This window comes from Acinonyx jubatus, chromosome D1 (assembly GCF_027475565.1).
Source record: "Acinonyx jubatus isolate Ajub_Pintada_27869175 chromosome D1, VMU_Ajub_asm_v1.0, whole genome shotgun sequence".
NCBI lineage: Eukaryota > Metazoa > Chordata > Mammalia > Carnivora > Felidae > Acinonyx > Acinonyx jubatus.
The window spans coordinates 106104941-106129220 of NC_069390.1; the positions used below are offsets into that span (position 1 = coordinate 106104941).

General features: G+C 42.1%; 1 protein-coding gene across 3 annotated transcripts in view; it reads right to left on the minus strand.

Moving 5' to 3' along the window:
• DDX10 (DEAD-box helicase 10) overlaps window positions 1-18549 on the minus strand; it is a 276223-nt gene extending 257674 nt beyond the window's left edge. For 2 of the 3 annotated variants that reach the window (XR_008290714.1, XM_053204134.1), the window contains exons 1-4: window positions 18258-18549; window positions 8068-8128; window positions 6944-7074; window positions 5076-5234 (exon numbers count right to left, since the gene is read on the minus strand). Coding sequence is in view for 2 of the 3 variants with exons in the window: in XM_053204134.1 (XP_053060109.1) it covers window positions 5076-5234; window positions 6944-7074; window positions 8068-8128; window positions 18258-18443 (537 nt within the window). In the remaining variant the exon portion in view is untranslated. The remainder of the gene's footprint in view (window positions 1-5075; window positions 5235-6943; window positions 7075-8067; window positions 8129-18257) is intronic. The other variant, XM_027036452.2, reaches the window with a different exon arrangement.
• Between the last annotated feature and the right edge of the window lie 5731 nt (window positions 18550-24280).

Genomic DNA, 24280 nt, shown 5'->3' on the forward strand with positions numbered 1-24280 from the left:
CCTTCCAAGACTGAATCACAAAGAAATAGACAGTCTGAAAAAACTAATTATAAATAATGAAATTGAATCAATAATTTTTTTGGGGGGTGGGGTGTGCCTGGGTGGCTCAGTCGGTTAAGGTCTTTGGCTCAGGTCATAATCTCACAGTTCGTGGGTTTGAGCCTCGCATCGGGTTCTGTGCTGACAGCTCAGAGCCTTGAGCCTGCTTCGGATTCTGTGTCTCCCTCTCTCTCTGCCCTTCCCCCACTTGCGCCTTCTCAAAAGTAAACACTAAAATAAATAAAAATAATTTTTTTAAGTTTTTTTTTATTTATTTTGAGAGAGAGCATGCATGCATGCACAAGTTAAGAGGCAGAGAGGAGAAAGAGAGAATCCCAAGCAGGCTCCGCACTGTCACCATGGAGCCCCATATGGGACTCAAACTCCTGAGCCATGGGATTATGACCTGAGCAGAAAAGCCAAGTGTCAGACACCCAACTGACTGAACCACTCAGGCACTCATGAATAGGTAATTTTGAAACTCTGAAAAATCAAAAGTCCAGGACCAGGCGGCTGCACAGGTGAATTCCAACACTTAAAGAAGAGCTAGTACCTATCTTCCTCAAAATGTTCCCCAAATTGAAGAGGAAGGCACACTCCGAAACTCATTTCCCAAAACCAACATTACCCTGATACCAAAACCTGACATTAACACCATTTAAAAAAAGAAAACCACAGGCTACTATCACCGACAAACACAGATGCAAAAATCCTCAACAAAATGTTAGCACACCCAGATTTAATGCAATCCCTATCAAAATACCAACAGCAGTTTTGACAGAACCAGAACAAAAAATCCTAAAATTTGTACAGAAGCACAGAAGACCTTGAGCAGCCACAGCAATCTTGAAAATCAAAAACCAAACTAGAGGTATCACAACTCCAGATTTCAAGTTATACCACAAAGCAGCAGTGATTAAAAAACAGTATGGTACTGGCATAAAAACACACATAGATCAACTGGATAGAACAGAAAACCCAGAAATCAAGCCACAACTATATAGTCAATGAATCTTTGGCAACGTAAGAAAGAATATCTGATGGAAAAAAGACAGCCTCTCCAACAAATGCCGTTGGGCAGCCACATGCAAAAGAATGAAACTGGACCACTTTCTTACACCACACACAAAAATAAACTCAAAATCAATTAGAAAATTATTGAAAAGAGCACAGGGAGTTGCAGGAAGCCAAGCTATCCAATCAGCCTGATGGCAGGGCCCAGGCAGTGGACGGATCGGGACTGCATGGCGGCCCATCGAAAGTGAAGCTTCTTGTACTCCTGCTTTTATGTAATTTGGCCTCAGAGCTGGTCAGGGCAGCCCCCCTACCAATGAAGTACCTGGGGATTGGTCGGTTGGGGAGTTGCCCACCACAGGCCCTCCGGGAAAAGAACCATCGGGGAAAGAAATAAAATTCCGTAGGGAAATTATGCGGCCCTGCATCCAGCCCTTGCCACCCCCTATAAAGACTCCTCTACCTAAAGGAAGGACAGCCCCATATATTTCCCAGCCAAGGAGGGGGACAAATGGGTTTGAAATCCCCACTCCGGCAACAAAGGAATGTATCTATGGATACAAGTTACTTCAACCCCTAGGCCCACTTGGCCCCCAGGAGGCATTCCAGATGATAACTGGACCTGGGGGATTAAGGTACAGAATGGTTCATTAGTTCCTAGGTATACATTGTCTCTCCAGGAGTGCATAAGGCATGGGTTCCCAGAGCCCTCTTGGCTCCCTCCCGGCACCCAGACCAAAGCGAACACTTTTGTTCCTTGTGCTGCAAATGGTCCAAAGGAACAACTAAGAAGTCAAGTCCCTGTAAACGTTCTACTTGAGGTGTTGAGAGCTAGATGACCTTGAAAGGGCAGGAGGGAACGTTACATGAAAATAACTATGTTGTTCCTTAATGGGTGATTACACAAAGGAACATTTTTAGAATTAGGTAATGCCAGAAAACATAGATGACGCACGCTATAAGAAATTTGCTAACAAATATAATGCCACACTTGCCACGATAAAGCGGCCAGTCTAACACACTGCCGTTGTCTGTGTCCATTTGTTATTTTCGCCAACAGCATTCATCCTTCGGGAACCCCTGGACCTGCTGGGGCTGGACCCTGGCAGGGAGTAATCTCTTGGCATCAGCCATAGCAACATTTTTCTAGAAATGTCAGAGGCAAGAGAAATAAAAGCAAAGATAAACCATGGGGACTACATCAAAATAAAAAGTTTCTTCATTGCGAAAGAAACAATCAACAAAACTAAAAGACAACCTATGAAATGGGAGAAGATGTTTGCAAAAGACTAATTATCCAATAATTTGCAAATTATCTGATAAAACGTTAGAATCCAAAATGTATAAAAACTGATACAACTCAATGCTCAAACAATGAATAATCCAATTAAAAAATGGGCAATTGACATGAATAGGCATTTTCCCAAATAAAACAAACAAATGGACAACAGACACATGAAAAGATGCTTAACATCACTGGTTATCAGTGAAATTCAAGTCAAAACTACGATAAGATAACACCTCACATCTGTCAGAATGGCTAAAATCAACAACACAAGAAACAACAGGTGCTGGTGAGGATGTGGACAAAAGGGGACTCTTTTGCATTGTTGGTTAGAATGCAAACTGGTACAGCCACTCTGGAGAACAATATGGAGGTTCCTCAGAAAATTCAAAATAAAACTACTCTATGATCCAGCAATCATACTACTGGGTTTTTACCCAAAGAATAAAAAAATACTAATTCGAAAAGATTCATGCACCCTGATGTTTACAGCAGCATTATTTCCAATAGCCAAATTATAGGAACAGCCCAGGTATCCAAAGATTACGGAATAGATAAAATAGATTTGGGGCACCTGAGTGGCTCAGTCAGTTAAGCGCCCGACTCTTGACCTTGGCTCAGGTCATGATCTAATGGGTCATGGGATCGAGCCCCACAATGAGTTCTGTGCTGATGGCACGGAGCCTGCTTGTGATTCTCTCTCTCCCTCTCTCTCTGCCCCTCCCCCATTCACACTCTTTCTCTCAAAATAAATCAACTTTAAAAAAAAAAAGATGTGGTATACATATACAATGGAATATTACCCAGCCATAAAAAAGAATGAAATCTTGCCACTTGCATGACATGGATGGAGCTATATAGTATTATGCTAAAAGAAATAACTCAGAGAAAAACAAATACCATATGTCACTCATATGTGTAATTTAAGAAACAACAAATGAGCAAAGAAAAAAAGAGATAAACCAAGAAACAGACCATTAACTATAGGGAACTGATAGTTACAAGAGGGAAGGTACATAGGAGGATGAGGGAAACGGGATGGAGATTAAAGAGTACCACTATTATTATGGAAAAAAACAATTTAAAAAATATTTGCAAATCAGATCCAACAATACATTTCAAAAACCATACACCACAATCAAGTGGGATTTATTCCACAGATGCAAGAACAGTTCAACATCTGCAAATCAACACAATAGACAACATTAATAAAGGATTAACATCATATGATCTCAATAGATGCAGGAAAAGCATGACAAAATTCATCATCCATTCACGATAAAAACTGTCAACAGGGACGCCTGGATGGCTCAGTTGGTTAAGCATCTGACTTCGGCTCAGGTCGTGATCTCACAGTTTGTGAGTTTGAGCCCCATGTCGGGCTCTGTGCTGATAGCTCAGAGCCTGGAGCCTGCTTCAGATTCTGTGTCTCCTCCTCTCTCTGCACCTCCCATGCTCATGCTCTATCTCTTTCTGTCTCTCAATAATAAATCAACATTAAAAAAATAAAAAAAAAAAACTCTCCAATTCGAAGAGTTATGCATCCCTATGTTCACAATAGCATTACAACAGCCAAGACACTGAAAGCAACCCAAATGTCCATCAATAGATGAATGGATAAAGATGTGGTGTGTGTATGTGAGTGTGAGAAACAGAGAGAGAGGAAGAGAGAGGAAGAGAGAGAGAGAGAGAGGGAGAGAGAGAGAGAGAGAGGGGATGGCTCAGTCGGTTATGCATCTGACCTTGGCTCAGGTCATGATCTCATGGTTCATGAGTTTGAGCCCCATACCAGGCTCTGTGCTGGCAGCTCAGAGACTGAAGCCTGCTTCGGATTCTTTGTCTCCTCTCTCTGCCCCTCCCCAACTGATCACACTCAGTCTCTCTCTCTCAAAAATAAATAAACGTTAAAAAAATGAAAAAATGAAAAAAGAATGAGATCTTGCCATCTCAAACAACATGGCAGACCCAGAGATTATCCTCAGTGAAATCAATCAGAGAAGGACAAATACCATATGTAATTTCACTTACATGTAGAATCAAAAAACAAAACAAAACAAAACAAAAAAGCAGAAAGAGACCCATAAATACAGAAAACAAAGAGATGATTGCCAGAGGGAAGAAGGATGGGCAAAATGGGTGAAAGGGAGTGGGAGATATAGGCTTCCAGTTATGAAATGGATAAGTCATGGGGATGAAAGTTAGACAGTCAATAGTACTACAATAGCATGTATGTTGACAGATGCTAGCTATACTTGTGGTGAGCACACATAATGTACAGACTTGTTGAAATGGTATGCTGTAACCTGAAACTAAGACAATTATGTGTTAACTATACTTCAATTAAAAAATTCATTAAAATTTTTTAAAAAATTTTGTAAACCTGTCTTCCTTTTTTCTGCTGCTGACCAAGCAATGTTCTGAATTATTCAATCTGTTACATATTTTCTTAAAAGGAACTAGCCCACATACTCCAATGGTACCTTTCCCAAGTACAATAACAAATAGAATTATAGGTTATTTAAAGTGTATTAGTGTCAGAGAATCTGATCCACTCAGATACCCTCAAAAAATGGACTTTCTGAACCTTCAAATTTGATAACCAGAACTCTAGATGATAGTCACCACACCAGGAGGCCAGCTTACCTGTTTAGATGAAATCTCCACCTCTTTCCTGTCCACTGCCAACAGTGCCCCAATATACGTTATAGAAAAAAGAAGGACAAGACAAAGGACAAACCTTTCCACCAATGATGAGACCAGCCGAAAAGTCATGATTCTTTCCTACTTTTCGGAGAACCTCAAAAGTCTGATAGGCCAGTTCTCTTGTGGGTGATATAATCAGAACCCCCAGCCCGTCTGTTGACGTCCACTGCAAACGATATAAGGCTTCCAACACCTCAAAAAAGACAGCAAATTATGTTTAGTAAGTCCTTTCAGGAGGCGGCATCTTGATTCCTAAGCCAACCATGCTCCTCCAAATCAAAGGCACATTCTGAGCAGAAGACACACCAGTCACAAGTTCTTTCCAATTAGCAAAATGAAATTCTTTGCTTTTTTTTTTTCTTTTTCTTCCAGCCACCAGATCCCTCAAGTCATAGAGGGAAGGGAAAATCAGGCCCTGGCAGCTCAGCTGCTGCCAGAGCCCTGCCCAGAGAAGAATGGCAATCGATGAAAGGTATGTACAGCCCTCAAACTATTCAAACACATTTTGGAAAAATATCTGTCACCATTTTCTGAATGGAAACCACAGTAAAATAAACTTTCATCCGTGTAGTTACTATAATTATATAGTCACTGAATTTTCTAGTTGTGGGCAGACATTGTTAGGAAAAATTGAATTTACGAGAAAAATAAAAACAACTTTTCAATACTTGGGACAAAAACTCAAATGTGATTTTTCTAGGCCAATTATTTTGTAGGAATTAATTAAATTATGAGATCGACAGCACAACTGAGATAGAAGTAAAGTCCTATGAGTTTTACTGCTCAAAAGGACAGATATCAACGTCCTGGAAAATTTTCAATGAGTCATTCAATCTAAGTGAGCATATTTCAGCTTTATCCTAAACAAGTGGCAAATAAATATAAATGAAACTGGCAGGTTTATAAGCATAAGCGCATGAATAGCCTCCGAGGCCTTTCCGTGGTCCTACAACAGGGTAGAACCATCCAAACCTGCCACCCAGGAACATCCATATCCTTCAGGAATGTAAAGGCTGGTTAAGGTAATTCATTCGTTCAAGTTACTGAGCGTCCACCATGTGAAAGGCACTGCGTTAGGATGGAGGGAATATGGTGGAGAACAGGACAGCTGGGGGCCCCTGTCTGATAAAAGTGGCATTCTAGCCAGGGAAATCCAATAGGAAACAACTCTCTCCATAATGATTTGTACCTAGGCAAAGAATGCTTTACAATCATATAACAGAGAGGCACTTAGGTGGTTCAGTTGGTTGGGCATCCGGCTCTTGGTTTCGGCTCAGGTCATGATCTCATGGTTCAGCGCACAGGCTCAAGCCCCACATCGGGCTCCATGCTGACCGTGTGGAGCATGCTTGGGATTCTCTCTCTCCCCCTCTCTCTCTGCTCTCTCCCAAAATAAACATTTTTTTTAGAATAAATAAATAACAGGGTGCCTGGGTGGCTCAGTCAGTTAAGCATCCAACTCCTGATTTCAGCTTGGATCACGATCTCAGGTTCACAGGTTCAGGCCCTGCATCAGGCTCTGCGCTGTCAGTGCAGATTCTCACTCTGTGCCCCTCCCCTGCTTGTGTGCACTCTCTCTCTCTCAAAATAAATAAATAAACATTAAAAAAAGGTTTAGGGGCACCTAGGTGCCTCAGTCAGTTGAACATCCAACTCTGATCATGATCAGGTCATGATCTTACGGTCTGTGGGTTCAAGGTCTACATTGGGCTCTGTGCTGACAGCTCAGAGCCTGGAGCCTGCTTCAAAACTGTGTCTCCCTGTCTCTCTCCCCCTCCTCTACTCACACTCTGTCTCTCTCTCTTTCAAAAACAAACATTTTTTTTTAATTAATAAATAAGAAAATAAGTAAAATAAAATCACGTAATAGAGGACCTGACCCAGTATGAATAAACTACTTACTGGAACAAGGAAAGCCAAAGTCTTGCCAGATCCTGTCTTGGCAGCTCCAAGAACATCTTTCCCTTGCAAAGCCAATCCAATAGTCTGCTTCTGTATCTCAGTTACCAAACGGTACTGGGCTTCTTGCAAACCTGCCGTGTAGAAGGGAGGAAAGTGATACTGTAGAAAACTCCTACAAAACAGTAGTACGGACTGAACGGTGCCCCCTAAAATTCCTACATTGAAGCCTAACACCCAGTACCTTTGACTGTGACTGTATTCAGAAAGAGGCCCTTTGGGGTGCCTGGATGGCTTAGTCGGTTAAGCGTCCAACTTTGTTCAGGTCATGATCTTGCAGTTTGTGAGTTCGAGCCCCATGTCAGGCTCTGTGCTGACAGCTCAGAGCCTGGAGCCTGCTTCAGATTCTGTCTTCCTCTCTCTCTCTGCCCCTCCCCTGCTCATGCTGTCTCTCTGTCTCAAAAATAAACACTAAAAAAAAAAAAAAAAAAAAAGAGGGCCTTTGAAGTGATGATTAAGTTCAAATGAGCCTTGATCTGATGTGACTGGTGTCCTCACAAGGGGAAATCTGGACACAAAAGAGATACCAATGGTATGACTGTCCAGAGGAACAACCACATGAAGATGCACAAGAGAGTCGTCATCTGCAAGCCAAGGAGAGAGTTCTGGAACAATCCCTTCCACGATGCTGGCTCTCAAAGGAAACTAAACCTGCCAACAGCTCCATCTTTGGACTTCCAGCCTCCATAACTGTGAGAATATTAATTTCTTCTAAGCCCCCCAGTCTGTGGGATTTTGTTCTGGTGGCCCTGACACACTAATATAAAAGATATCACTTTTGTTTTCTTGTTCATTTTAACTAACATAATTAGATTTTATTTTATTTCCTGACAGGCTATGGCATCTTGTTTTTTCACTACTGCTCTTTAACCAGTCCAGAAAGGAGATGAGAATGACACATCAGTAAAACTCAAATGAATTAATATTGTTTCCTGGTGTTAAAGGTTCAAGATATCAAAATTATTTGCCAAAATGATCTTTTTCAGGTTAAATACTCTAAATATTTTTCTGTTTATAAAAAACATCAAGAAATCCAACAACATGTCCCAAGATTACCATCCTCCTACCTTTTAATGTTTTTTTGGACAAAGGGAAATCTGAAAATCTTGTAATTTCATTTACATTTATCTGAAAAAAGAACAAGGAGACTGTTCAGCTAAGGTAAAATAACATACTATATAATTCATTTGTCTTACAACAAAACCATTTTTTGTCTACATTGTGCCATCCAGCTAATTCTTGGTACTACAGGATTGAATTCAATCATCACTACTAATTAAAAACCAATGTTCCTTCTAGAAGGAAATACACCATAAGGAAGTTATCATGAATCAAAAATATAAACTTGTAACAATTTAAATTGGTTTAAAAATAAAAACACCTCATTCATTCAACACACACACACACACACACACACACACACACACAACCTCACCACCACCACCTTCCTTCACCTCTAAGAATATGGTAGGTCAACAGCACATCAATTTTAGGAAGAAACTTTACCTTCAGACCATCCTTCAAGGAATATCAGTTTAAGAAATAAGGAGCAAAGGGACTCTACGCCACAGAGCACAATGAGAATATTTCTACTTACACACTTTGGAGAAATGATTGAACTTAATTGGAGAAATGTATCTTGTTATCACAAACCTTTTCAAGTTTTAACCATAAGTCAATGGCATGCAAAATCCAACCAGATAACTCCTCATTCGGGGGTATAGTAAAGGAGGGGGCATTATTTAACAATAACCAGAGGAAATGTCTCTGTCATGCTTTGAAGCCACAATAAGTAACATTTTGCCCTTTAACTTTACATTATCTAAATGTTCATTACTGATGTTCTTCATTAGCATAAACCCAATTTTCTGAATTTCATTTTGGTTACTCAGGAGAATTATTTTATTACAGATGCTGAAAGCAGGAACTCCTGTTCAGATCTGGGAATACACTGCCAAATTATTCATGATTCACAAAAGGGAAAAGTTGCATTTGTAAGGTTCATTTATTTAAATTATACTCCAGGCAGTAAAGGGATGACAGCTTTTATTTCATTTTACAGTCTACACATCATCTTCTCCAAGATTCTTAAAGCAGCCCAGTTAGTCTCTGTTCTCACATGCTGCAAACACAAGTATTAAAACATTGCCTTGATTCCCACAAATCATTCCAGAGAACAGTAAAGAGGAATAATCAGTACACTCACATGAGAGAGAGAAATGTTCATTAGAACATCTTGTCCCATCAAGGGGTCAATCTCCCAAACACAACATTAAAATTAGGTCAACTGACCTCCCAATTAGAAAGTCAATCTCCCAAACACAGCATTAAAATTAGGTGAAGTCCACATGTGCACTTGTGGTACGATCAGCTAAAAAGCTGTTTTCACAAAGAACAGAATGCCTACAGAAGGAACCAGACGGGCAACACACGTTCATCCTCCACCAGAGACACAGCCCGGGCACAGCGGGCCACTCCAAGGAAATGCTGCACATCTCCCTCTGGTCTGTCAACCCTCCTAAATGGAAAGTCTGGAAAAATGAAAACGGTTCCAGCACTTTATCAGCCATAAACATTTACAACATTTTCTTAGAAAAAGTCAAAGAAACAGAAGGAAATCTGTACTCGACTCATGAACTAGAACAGGAGTCAAACTATGGCCCAATCCACCTGCTTCTTGTTTTTGCAAACAGTTAACCTGGAGCACAGCTACAACCACTCATTTACGTGTTGCCTATGCCGTTGTGACACGGGTCATGTGGCCCACAAAGCCTAATATTGACTATCTGACCCTTTACAGAAAACGGTTGTCAAGTCTGTTCTAGAAAACTCTCTGTTAGGGGCGCCTGGGTGGCTTGGTCGGTTAAGCATCCGACTTCGGCTCAGGTCATGATCTCACGGTTCGTGAGTTCGAGCCCCGCGTCGGGCTCTGTGCTGACAGCTCAGAGCCTGGAGCCTGTTTCAGATTCTGTGTCTCCCTCTCTCTCTGCCCCTCCCCTGTTCATGCTCTGTCTCTCTCTGTCTCAAAAATAAATAAACGTTAAAAAAAAAAATTTTAAAAAGAAAACTCTGTTACAATCCAAGGAATAATTAGAAGTCATAGAGTCGGCTATGGATCCTACAAACAAAGTAACATTTTCTCCCCTTCCCTTCAGATGTTTCTTTTCTTAAAAAATCACTCGTCTTCCAATGTTCACACTCCCTCTGAAATCTGTATCACTCTTCTGAAATCAGAAAACAATTTTCCAGTGACAGTACTTGTCCCAGACTTCTCATCAGCTTTCCAGGGAAAGCTGGAGGCGGCGGAAGGAAAAGCAGGGTGGACACCACTCAACTACCTCCTATACTTCTTGCAACTCTCTTCTCACTACTCATGTTTCTCACAAAGGCAAATAATGCTTCCACATCCTCAAAGCCGGAGAAGAAAGTAAGTGGAAGAACATCCTAGAATGCTCCACCCACTGCAGTCACGACAAGAAAAGCAATCCGCCTCAAGCCACCCCAAATTCTGATTGACTATAGGGGGGAAACTACATTAGAATGCAGGGTTCCTATACAGCACTAGCTGCTTCAAAGCAAGTCTAAAAGAATCCCAGGTGCAGAGATGGAGTCATTCAGCAGCAGTGACAACAGGGGAACTGAAACAAAGATCTCCAACCTTTCTCAACAAGCTTCAGTCCCCAACTCTCCCTCAGAACCCCCAACACACACCCTTACAGGGTGGCCTTAGGGATAAGCCACTCAGTCCTGACTCCCCAGCAGCGGTCGGTCCTCCAGATCTACCACTGACAGCACCATTCTTCCCTAGCAGCAGGACGACCAGAGACCCATTCCTGCAGGACAGGAGATTCCCTTAATGGGCTACGGTGGCTCTAGGACACCCCATCAACAGAAGCTTTCTTAGACTGTGCTGCAGCCTGAGTCTCTTCCTATGGCTCCTCCAACTCCCTCCTTTCCCTATTTCTGTTCCTTCTCTTTCACTTGCACAGACACTTCCCCCCAATAAATCTCCAATTCACGGGGGCACCTGGGTGGCTCAGTCGGTTAAGCGTCCAACTTGACGCTCAGGTCATGATCTCGTGTTCCAGGAGTTCCAGGAGTTCAAGCCCCACATCAGGCTCTGTGCTGACAGCTCAGAGCCTGGAGCCTGCTTCAAAACTGTGTCTCCCTCTCTCTCTGCCCCTCCCCCACTCATGCTCTGTCTCTCAAAAATGAATAAATGTTAAAAAAAAAAATCTCCAATTCACTTAATCCCACTTTGGCATTTGCCTGTCAGAAGATCTAAGACCTACACTATACTAACAGTCTCTGACCTGGTCTCAGCCTCCACAGCCTTTGGGTATGCTCTCTACTTGCCCCCAGAGACTGCCTACTATTTTTGGTTAAAGTCTCTAAACATGGGGGCACCTTGGTAGCTCAGTTGGTTAAGCGTCCAACTTCAGCTCAGGTCATGATCTCATGGTTCATGGGTTCGAGCCTGTCATCAGGCTCTGTGCTGACGGCTCAGAGCCTGGAGCCTGCTTCAGATTCTGTCTCTCTCTCTCTCTCTCTCTCTCTCCCTGCCCATCCGCTGCTAGCGCTCTGTCTCTGTCTCAAAAATAAACATTTTTTAAAAAATTTTTTAAGTAAAACACAAAAAAAATAATAGTCTCTAAACATGGCCTCTGTATGTACTTCCTATGGTTGCTGAAACAAATTCCCATTAACAGTGGCTTAAACCAACGTGAATTTATTAACTTGTAACTCTGAAAGTCAGAAGTCCAAAATGGATCTCACACAGCTAAAATTACAGTGTATGGCTGGGCTCCATTCTTTGGGGTGACTATTGGAGAGAATCCATATCCTTGCTTTTCCCAGCTTCTACAGATACTCCCTGCCATGTAACTTACTCACAGGTTTCAGGATTAGGCTACAGACATCTTTAGGAGGCCATTATTCTAACTACTACAGCCTCCAAAACCATTGTCAATCCACCTCTGCCCCTCTTCTCCCAGAGCCAGCTTGGGAACACATACCACACTTCAAGGAGAATCTCCCCCTCAGAGAACATCACTTATTTTCACATCTTTTTGTATATCCTTGTGTTGCTCCCTTGACCTACAATGTTCTTGCCCATCTTTTCTATCTGGAGAACACATCATTCAAAGCTGCTCCACTCACAGCCACCACAAACTGCTGGGTGGTTCGCGCCCTACACAAAGGCATGTAGGGGCACCTGTGGCTCAGTCGGTTAAGTGTCTGACTCTTGATCTCAGCTCAAGTCTTGATCTCAGGGTCATAAGTTCAGACCCCACGTTGGGCTCCGCACTGGGGATGAAGCCTACTTAAAAAAATAAAAAAATAAAAAAATTTACAAAGGCTGAGGTATAGGGGCTGCAATCCAGCTCACACTCAGCTCCACAAGCCGGGCCTGAGGCTGCAACCACAAGGAGGAAGGGGAGCATGCCCAGAGTAAACATATTCTTCTAAGTCACCTAGCCAGAAATGGCAGGGACAGAATAAATCAACTTCTGTCCCCATAATTACACCACTCTAACTCCACAGCACTGTACATAGGTACCAACTCTCTGCCCTAGAGACAAAGACATGTATTTTTTCCCATCTTTTACGACCTAGGCCTCAACAAGTGCCTTGTCAAACTGTTACAAAATGTTTCTGAATCAAATTGTCCAGTATTTTCCCAGAGAGACTACCTAGCAGCACCCCTGTATTGTAAACACACTGTAAGAAAAGTTTTATGCACAAATGTTATCAACTGAGGCAGCTTGTAGTGAGGGTCTGAACCTTAGTTACCTGGACAGTAACAATCTGCTTTGCTGGTATTCTAGTACGGCTAGCCCTGGTATTCGATTCACAGTGCATTTCCTTCTTGACAAAATATTAACAAAATATTTCTATGAGTAAAAAAAAATAATAAAACATGGCAATACTTACAGGAAAAATCTACTCCTTCAATTTAGTGAAAAGATTAGAATTTAAACATCCATGCAGTACAATGCAGTAAAGTATAGTGATTTGGAGTCTGGCATCAGTCCTAGACTAACCAGAGTCAGAAGTTTCTCACTACCAGCTACTTAACCTTACAGAAATTATTTAATCTTGCTCTTCCTTAAAGCTTCTCACCCATATAATGTAAATAGTCTCATGATGTAGTCTACTGTGATGATATGGCAAAATAACATGTAAAAAGCTTCATAAATGTTAGTAATTATAATTAAAACAAAAGACCAAAAAGAATAGACTGATGTTACCAACTAGAATAAAGCAATCTGGAAAAGGTCCTCATGCACCAAACAACATGTCAACACTGAGCGCCTATTCCAGGATAAGCATTGTGCTACCAGTGTCTGGGAAGCGAAAAGGTGAGTGTAGCCATGCTTTCTGACCTTGAAGTTCATGGTCTATCTAGTGGGAGAGTTAACAAAGAAGTTACAGAAACCAATCATCACAGCTGGGTGATAAATACTGTAACAAAAGTATATACAAAATGCTACAGACAGCAGCCCTAACTCTACCTGGGGAGGTTGGGAAGAGAAGTTTCAATCCTAAAGTCCTGGCAAGTATTCCTAGAGTGAGAGAATGGGGGTGCTCACTGCAAATGGTGGAAACATCAAGTACCAGGACAAGAAGCATCAAGGACCAAGGCCAATTCACAAAACTACAAATTGTTCTTTCACGTATGCCTATCACAGGCTACCTCATTTGAGCCTTGTAACATTTAGTGATCTCTGCTGAATGAAAGAAACTGAGACTCAGGAATATTAAGAAACTGGCGAGTCAATACCCAAACTGAGTGAGATTTAAGCCAGGTCTGCCTGACCACAAATAACTTATGCTTCCACTAGAGAAGAACATGTTGACTTATGCTTCCACTAGAGAAGAACATGTTGACACATTAAAGTATTTGACCATTGGGGCACCAGGGTGGCTCAGTCAGTTAAGCGTCCGACTTTGGCTCAGGTCATGATCTCTCAGTTCGTGGGTTCAAGCCCCGCATCAGGCTCTGTGCTGACAAAGCTAGGAGCCTGGAGCCTGCTTCAGATTCTGTGTCTCCCTCTCTCTTTGCCCCTCCCCCACTCATGCTCTGTCTCTCTCAAAAAAAATAAACATTAAAAAAAATGTTCTAATAAAGTATTTGACCATTTTCCTGAAAGTAATTGTGAGTCAAGGAAGGGTTTTTATCAAAAATAGGATGACTGGATTTTCATCTTGGAAAGAATCATTCTGTCAGCAATATGGAGGATAGAGTAGAAGGGAATAAGGCCTAAGGGCCAAATCCCCATTAGCTACCAGTTTTCCTCACTGAAGTTTTGCAGGAACACAACTATACCCATCTGTTTAACTATTTCCATGGCAGCTTCTATATTACAATGGCAGGGTTGAGTGGTTCCACCCTTCTGACGTGCAGAGTTGAAATCATTTACTATCCTGTCCTTTACAGAAAAAGCTTGCTAATCCCTATTATAAGCAATAACTACTGTAGTAACCCAGACAAGAGATGATGGGGCCTGAACTAAGACATAGCAGGGGGGACAGAGTAACAGTTTAAAAAATTTAAAAGGCAGAGGAAATTATCAGTGTGACTGACTGGATGTAAGTACAAGTGGTGAGAGGGAAGTGTCTAGGATTACTCCTAGGTCTCTAGCTTGACAGTCTGCTTACACGGTGGGGCTAGGATGTGGTGGGCTAAACAACAGCCCCCAAGTATATCCATATGCTAACCTCCAGAACTGTGAATATTACCTTAAATGGCAAAAGTGATTTTGCACATCGTTATTAAAGACCTTGAGATGGGCAATTATCTTCAATTATCTGAGTGGGCCCTAAACACAATCAGAAGTATCCTTATTTAAAAAGTGCAGAAGTACAAGGCACCTGGATGGCTCACTCGGTTGAGCATCTGACTCTTGATCTTGGCTCAGCCATGAGCCAGGGTCATGGGATCGAGCCCTGAGTTGGGTTCTGTGCTCAGTGTGGAGGCTGCTCGAGATTCTGTCTCCCTCCCTCTGTCCCTCTTCCCTGCTGACGTGCAAGCTCATGCTTGCTCTCTCTCTCTCTCTCTTAAATAAAATGAAAACAGGGACACCTGGGTAGCTTAGTTGGTTAAGCATCTGACTCTTGGTTTCGGCTCAGGTCATGATCTCATGGCTCATGAGACTGAGCCTCATGTCCGGCTCTGCACTGACAGTGCGGAGCCTGCTTGGGATTCTCTCTCTCTCCTCTCTCTCTGTCCCTCCCATGCTCATGTTTGCTCTCTCACTCTCTCAAAATAAATATTTTTTAAAGAACAATAATAAGGGGCGCCTGGGTGGCTCAGTCGGTTAAGCGTCCGACTTCGGCTCAGGTCACGATCTCGCGGTCCGTGAGTTCGAGCCCCGCGTCGGGCTCTGGGCTGATGGCTCAGAGCCTGGAGCCTGCTTCGGATTCTGTGTCTCCCTCTCTCTCTGCCCCTCCCCTATTGATGCTCTGTCTCTCTCCCTCTGTCTCAAAAATAAATAAAACGTTAAAAATAATAATAAATAATAATGAAATAAAAATAATAAATAAGGGACGCCTGGGTGGCTCAGTGGGTTAAGCATTTGACTCTTGATTTCGACTCAGGTCATGATCTCATGGTTCATAAGACTGAACAAGACGTTGGGCTCCACAGGGACAGTGTGTGAAGCCTGCCTGGGATATTTTCTCTCCCTCTCTCTCTGCCCCTCCCCCAATCACTCCCTTTCTCTCTCAAAATAAATAAATAAACTTTAAATAAATAAATAAAAATAAAATGGTTAGAAGTAGATTTGACACAGGACAGAAGGGAAGCTATCCAAAGCACAGACTGAACGCAACCACAAGCCAAGGAATACAAACAGCCACCAGAAACTAGAAGCAAGAGGTGGGATTTTCTGGGCCGTCTGGGTGGCCCAGCTGTTTGGGCGTCCAACTTCGGCTCACGCCATGATATTGCAGTCCATGAGTTCAAGCCCTATGTCAGGCTTTGTGCTGACAGCTCAGAGCCTAGAGCCTGTTTCAGATTCTGTGTCTCCCTCTCTCTCTCTGCCCCTCCCCCACTCACACTCTGTCTCCAAGTATCTCAGAAATAAATGAACATTAAAAAAAAAACAAAAAAAAAAAGTGGGATTTTCCCTGAGAGCCTCCAGAGGGAGTATGGCCCTGCTGATACCTTGATTTCAGGCCAGTGAACTGGATTTCAGACTTATGGCTTCCAGAACTATGAGAAAATAATTTGTTAGAGTGGCAAATAGGGAACAAATACACAGGACTGTGAATTTAGAAATAAAAGATAATGAGCTCAGTTTTGGACTTGTGTTTTTAAGGGATCCTACGACACTCAGGTAAAAACATCCAGCACGGTCAGAAAAAAAGAATATGAACTCAGAAGAGCTGTGGATGGAATACAAGAAGGAGTCCCCAGTCCCCAGGAATAACCCCTGGGATTACACAGCAGGGAAGAGGATAAAGAAGGGCTGAGACTATATAGCCCCTAAGCAATTCTAGTTAGATCAAGACTCTAAAATGCCATCTAACGGTAGTTTACAGTGGTTTCTTGAAGCGCTGTGTATCAGCGATAGTAGTAATAATTTAACAGCGAATACATTTATATGTATCGGGCATCATGCAGAACACTTCACACGCATTCTTACTAACTCCTCACAACAACTTATAGATATTACTATGCCTTCTAAAGACAAGAAAGGGGAAGAGTAACCTGCCCAAAGCCACTTGTCTGGTCGTCAAAAGCCAGGATCCAATTACTATTTACCTTAACCCAGACAAAGGTAAAGTTTATCTATCTAATCTTACCGTTGACCTAAGGGTCGCTTAAAGGAAAGCTATACCAGCATGACACTTGATGACCATAATTCCAGAAAGGTCCCACATATTAAACCCCTGATTATACCTCACTAGAAGGGGGCAATCACTGAGAGGGTGAGTGAGGCGGGTGAAGGCCAAAAGAAGGGATTTAGGGGTGGTGAAGAGAAGAAGGGGTACTGACAGTGCGGGGGGGGGGGGGTGGCACAGTGAGGACAAGAGGTCAAAATGGGAACCACAGGGATACTCATCTGGGGACATCAACAACAATGTGGGGTGGCAGGTGCCAGAAACAGACCCGGAATCCAACTTTCCCTAAGTCAATTCTTGGATGGGGTCACGAACCTAAGGAGAGAAAACGAGATGAACTAAGACCAATGATGCAGGATGCAGACCTGGCATGACGGTTAAAAGGAAAACCTCTGGGGCGCCTGGGTGGCTCAGTCGGTTAAGTGTCCGACTTCGGCTCAGGTCATGATCTCACGGCCCGTGAGTTCGAGCCCCGCGTCGGGCTCTGGGCTGACTGCTCAGAGATTGCACCCTGTTTCAGATTCTGTGTCTCCCTCTCTCTGATCCTCCCCTGCTCGTGCTCTGTCTCTCTCTGTCTCAAAAATAAATAAACGTTAAAAAAAATTTTTTTTTTAAAAAAAAAGGAAAAGCTCTGGAACTGGAAAGACATGGGTCTAGGTCCCAATCGCACACCACCAACTAACATGGGAGCTTAAAACAGGTTCCTTACCCAGGTACCTGGGGGGCTCAGTCGCTTGAGCCTCTGACTTGGGCTCCAGTCATGATCTCGGGGTTCACAGTCCGTGGGTTCGAGCCTCGCATCGGGCTCTGTGCCGACAGCTCAGAGCCCGGAGCCTGCTTCGGATTCTGGGTCTCCGTCTCTCTCTGCCCCTCCCCCTCTCACACTCTGTGTCTCTCTCTCTCTCTCTCAAAAATAAACATTAAAATTTTGTTTTAATAAAAAAATTGTTTTAAATTAAAAAAAAAAAGAAAACAGACTCCTTATCTTCTCAGAGCCTCACTGTTGTCATCTGTACAACAGGAGTACGACCCGTACCTCAGTTCCAGGTAAATAATTGGTATTATTATGGATGGGTTAGCGGCTCCAAATCTAGGTGTCATGATTCCCACCACCGTGGTGGGTATTACTGTGAGTATTAGAGTAACTGTTTCACTACTCATCTCCTTACTCCGAAGTGCATTCCCATCACTTCATCAGGAACGGCGTGACGCGCAGAAGAGCGGCCCGGACGGTCCACTGGCCGGGTCTGCGGCACCCAGGTGACCCCCCGTGGGGCCTCCTCCGGGCCCCTCTCGCCGCCTCCCTTCTGCAGCCCGGTGGACCGACGGCGAGCCCCCGGGATAGGTGGCCGGCCGCCGCAGGTACCCCCCAGCCCCGCGGCCCGCCCACCCCGCGCCCCCGTCCCACCTTCTCGTAGTTCTGCATGAGGCGGCTGATACTCTCGCGCTCCACCTGCCACTCGGGCTTCTTCAGCTGCTTCCTCAACTGCTTCTTTTGGCTCTGCTTGTGGCTGTGTTTCTTCTTCCAACGGTTGAAGCTCCGCACCGGGTCGGGCCGGCCTTCCGGGCCCCGACAGTCGGCAGTTTTGCCCATCGCGGCGGCGGCGACAGCCCAGACTGCCCCCACACGCGAGACACCTCAGACCAGGCGGAGGCACGGTTCTGAGGAGACGCGGAACCAGCGTGGGGGAGAGGGAGACGGCGCGTGCGCGAAACCCAGAGCCCGCCCCCGAGCTTTTGAAACCGGGGCACGCGCCTTGGACTGCAAGGAAAAAGTGGGCGGTGATTGGCGACTTGGATTCCGCAGGGCGGAGCGGTCTGAGGAAGAAGGCGGGGCTAGCGGCCCCAGGAGCACGCCGGCCCTTTAAATGGACGCATGCGCACGGTTGCTGTTACTATGGTGACGTCACACGCTTAACACTTTTTGGCTGTTAATACACGCTTGCCCTGGGTTTACCTTGGCAAAGCGTGAGCGAGCGTGCGCGTAGGCACGCACACACGGGCACACGTGCTCAATCTGAGTTACGGTTGTGATCCCCCTTTTTGCGTATTTCGGCCCAGGGAGCTGAAAGATTTGCCCAAAAATCAAATATTCCTCTGCAGAGTACCAACCTAGGAATAAAAAAAATGATAATTCTATATTCTACTGTCCCTCTAGGTTTTCCCTTTTTTCCGGCCCCTCAGACTCAGTTGCTGCTGCAGCAGCGAGCTGAAGCACAGTCGAACTGAATTTGCTATGAAGGCAAAATGAAAACTAAAAGAATTGAAAAAAAAGTTATTTGCAATAAATCATTTTAAGTGAATTGGCCTTCAGTGAATTAGTTTTTTGACGCATTTACCTAGAGTGCGCATAGGTATACACTGGATGGTGGTGGGGGCAGAGCTGTAGCGTGGACAACAGAAAGTAGGTTCAAAGCTGACATGTAGAGTGTTTGCACCTTCAAATTATTTTTTAAACCCGCATAGCCTGATGACTACCCCCAACACATGCCCACTCCCCAGACAGAAAGTGGTTGGGGAAGTGGGGCTGTGACCTGGAGAATCTCCTCCCCCAACCCAAGGTCACTAGATACGGTGGAGGGTGAAGCTTTATAAAGGGAGGCTATTTAAAAATACATACACATCCACAAAAAATTCAAAATAGAATGACCATATGATCCAATACTTCTATTTCTGGATATGCAAGAAAGAATTGAAAGCAGCATCTGAAAGAGATGTTTACATATCCACATTCATAACAACATTATTCCTAATATCCAAAAGGTGGAAACCACCCATGTGTCCATCCAGGAATACTGGATAATACTGAGCCCTCAAAACAAAGGGAATTCTGACAATGTTCCCATGTGGATGAAGTTGGAGGACATTATGGTAAGTGAAATCAGACAGTCACAAAAGAAAAAATCCCGGATGAATCCATTTATCTGAGATACTTAGGGTAGTCAAAATCAGAGGTGCCAGAGGCCAGGGTGAGGAGAAAATGGGGAGTTCCTGTTTAATGGGTGTAGAGTTTCTGTTTAGTAAGATGAAAACATCTCTGGGAGACTGACTGGTAGCACAATGATGCAAATGTACTTAATGCCACAGAACGATGATGATACACCCAGAAATGGTTTAAGTGGCAAATTTTATTTTTATCTTACCACAATTTTATTTATTTATTTATTTATTTATTTATTTATTTATTTATTTAGAGACAGAAAAAGCAGGGGAGGGGCAGAGAGGGTGGTGTGACAGAGGATCCCAAGCGTTCTCCTCACTGACAGCAGAGAACCCGATAAGGGGCTCCAACTCACAAAGGATGAGGTCACTACCTGAGCTGAAGTCAGTTGCTTAACTGACTGAGCCACCCAGCCACCCCTGAATCTTATCACAGTTTTAAAAATTGTTCTTAATTTCTTTTAAGTGTCTATACACAACAAATGAGGGTCTCAGCTCTCACAGTCACTCTTCTAAAGCTAAAGCAACCGGCTACATATACACCTCAGGCAAAAAACACTGAACCGTCATCTCTAGATCTCTAGGAAAACTGGCCTAAGAGAAAGACCGGGATGTAATGGCATTTAGGCAGCCGCCAAAGCAATGGTGGGTTGCTAAGCTCCCCCTGTGTCTTCGGTGAACCCACCAGTTAATAACTTCTTCTACACACTTGTCATTTCTAATCATCCTTACTCAAATATGAAAGAATAACCAAAGACCACCAAATGTTTGAGGAAATCCTTTAACTTAAAAGTTGGAACCTAAAACTAATAAACCAAAGGGAAAAAAAAGAAATCTTCAAAAGAAATCATTATTAACATTTTTGGAAACATAAGGCGTTGTTACCCGTGAACAAGAACAAGAACTGTACAGAGAGTGAAACAGAACTCTTAATAGAAGTCATTATGTTTGTTATGTAAATCAACTTTTTAACACAAAATAATAGAAAAGTAAAAATCTAATCACAATAAAGAACTCAATCTCACATTCCAAAGTCATTAGGATGGAATAATTTGTAATACAAATAGCTCATATCTTGATTGCATAAAATGACACCTTTATGGTGTTTTCCATGCTTATTTGCTACAATACCTTGTTTTCTGTAGAAATGAGTCCTAGGCAGGCTTTCAGTTATGCCTGAAAATAAAGGTGCTGTCAGCATATTAATATTAATATGCATATTTCTGGTGCTGCCAGAAAATAAAGGAGAGCTCAAAGAATGATGATGTTGGTAGTTGTTATAAGAATGTTTGCCTTAAATACTTCTATTTCATTAGGCCTTGTACTCATGTAGTTTTCTATAGGTATGTTCTATTTTCAATAAATATGGTTTAAAATATTATGGACATTAAAATGTCCACACCAAAATAGTCATGTAAATTAGTACTGAGAAAATAAATTTAAATATAGGTGTTCTCAAAGAATTTCTTTGGCTAGTATTCTAACCTTTGTCTAGATAATTTATCTGTAAAAATATCAATAATTTATAAAAGAGCATTGCTTACTGCCTCTAAGTGAATGCTAGTGATGGGATGGCTTCAAATGGACTTTCATATTATATATTTTGTAATGATTTCAAAATTAATATTTCAGAGACCCTGGGTGGCTCAGTCGGTTGAGCATCGGACTCTTGGTTTCAGCTGAGGTCATGATCTCGTGGTTTGTGGGTTCAAGCCCCACATTAGGCTCTGCACTGACAGGGCAGAGCCTGCTCGGGGTTCCATCTCTCGCCCTCTCTCTCTGCCCCTCCCCTACTTGTGCTCTCTCTCTCAAAATAAATAAACTTTAAAAAAATTAAAAATTATTTAAAAAATGAAATTAATATTTCAAAACCCATGTTCCAATTAACTGAAAGGTAGATTTATAGTTCTTGGATGGAATTAAAATTTCAAAAGTATAAAAAACAGATTTTTGGTATATTTTTTACCATTAGGTTTGAGGAATGTATAACATGGGATATGGAATGATTGAGAATTACTTTTGAAGATCTTCTATCAAAATCTATTATTTTTTTCATTCGAAATTGTGGCACTGTCATATCTCTGACTTTTAATTGTTGATAAACCTACTAGTACTATCATATTAATAATAACATTACTATTACTATTACTATTATTATTATTGGAAGCACACTTAAGTTTCCCAGATCTATGAACAACAAGATCCCTTTTTCTTTTGAGGAGATACCATTCTCAACTTGACATAACATCTTCACCTCAAAACTGTCACATTTCAAACGTTAGTCAGGTTACATTTTTTCCCCCACAATTTTTTACATTGCTGTCAGAAGCTTTTTGAGCATTTACTTTGAATTCAGTCTTCAGTAAACCCTTTATTGCTTTTTGCTTTGGCCAACCTGCTAACACGATGTCATGAGAAGAGAGCATCGTCCCAAGTCACAGAGATCTCTTCCCCTCACATTATTTTGGATTCTGTTCTGTGTTTGTAAATTGTCTACCAAATATGTAGATCCCATCTTTTTTCAGTTGTGTCATTTGCTGAGCGATATCTGTGTTCATATGCAAAAATATTAGACTTTAGAAAGCCACAAATCTCATAATAATTGTTAACTGTTCTACCTGGGGCTTATGGAGATCAGACCTAAGATAATTAAGCAATATTTACTGTATCTTGCCTTATTCAAATGATTTCATTCTGTGCATCTATGATAGTGTAATTATTTGGTTTTATATTTTACCCTTTCTTGATTGTAACTGAAAGATAGAGAGCACAAACGGTCAGAGGGGCAGAGGGAGAAAGAAATACAATCTTAAGCAAGCAAGCTCCATGCTCAGTGCAAAGCCCGACAGGGGATTCCACTCAGGGCTCCATGCAGGGCTCAATCCCATGACCTTGGCATCATGTCCTATGCTGAAATCAAGAATTGGATGCTCAACCGACTGAGCCACCAGGTGCCCCTATATTTTACCCTTTAAATACTCTTTATTCTACCTCACCAACAGTTACATACATAATAATTTCAAATCAGATTTCAATTCTGAATGCTTAACAGTTGGGTGACGTTACTTTTCATTTTCTTCTGCTTCTAAGCATATATGATAAATGCCATTTTTTGCACCCATTTGCATTTTAAACCTGATTTTTTTCATTCATTGACAGTATTGAAAAAAAATACAGAATCATTCAAGGTGCAGGAAAAGCCGGTAATTTTTCATTGTTTGAGTTTATGTAAAAACAAAGTTCACAAAGCTTCCACCTGTGCTGTTTTGTTTTGTTTGTTTAATTTAGACTTCTTGCTTATGGTAGGCAGTTTCCAACAAAAATGACTTCTTTAATATTCAGGTTATACAACCATGTACCTGATTGAGGAGAAAATACTTGTGATACAAATGTACATTCAATTTTTTTTCCTCTTCCAGTTTTTATTTAAATTCATTTGTCATGACTGGCCCTTTCCCTTTCAGTTCTACATTCTGTGCAATCACTATCTTTTTTTCTAATATTCCCTGTATTTTCTCCAAAAATATATATTCAATTCAAATAATATTATATCATTTCCCTCTAGGGTAACATCTTCTGTTTTGTCTTCTGATTCCATTAAGTTTTAAAATCATTTTTCTGATGTCTACTAAGAAATTATATAATAGCTTTGTATTTTATCTCCGATTTGGTAAAACTTTGAAAGTGTTGCATCCACACGGCTCCTGAAACAGAACGCGACGGGCACCAGTGACAGTCACAACAAAGTTTATTACAATGAGAGGCAAGGCCGACCAATCGGGACCAACACTCTTGATAAGAGTGCCCCCCGAACAGCCGGGGTACAGAGTTTTTATAGCCGATCACATCGTTTTATCATCACCTGGGCACAGAACAAAGAAAGTTTCCAGATGAGTCAGAAACAGTTGCCAGATGAGTTAGAAACAGTTGCCTAATGAGGTGTTTATTTTAGACTTTCTGCCTCTAAGTTGCAACCAGTGGATCTCCTTGACCCTGCCTCTGATGCTCGTTTCTTTGAACTTTTGTTTCCTTAATTGGTGAAGCCTAATTTACAAGAGTATGAGGCGTGGTTTACAAGAGTATGAGGCGTGGTTTACAAGAGTAAAGCAAGGCTGTTATCTCTTAACCTTCAGTATCAACACAAAGCTGTTATTTTTCAAGCTAAGCGTTAGCCCTACACTACAATTTAACCCTTACAAAAGAATCCATATAAAAAAAACTGCTAAAAATTTTAACAGTGGTTATTTTTGCCTAGTGACATTGCATAAAAACAAGGAATTAGGTAATTAATAAATAATTACCTTAAAATTGCTAAATTATTGTGATAGGTAATGCACTTCTGGAACCTTGCTGGTTTTGACTAAAGAATCAGAGGGGTTTTTTTCTTTCCTTTTTAAAACAAATCTGATCAATTTACTAAGTTATGTTTTAAGAGTTAAATGTTATGGGTTGATGGGATTCAGGGCAGGCTGCCCCTGTGGTAGGGTCCCC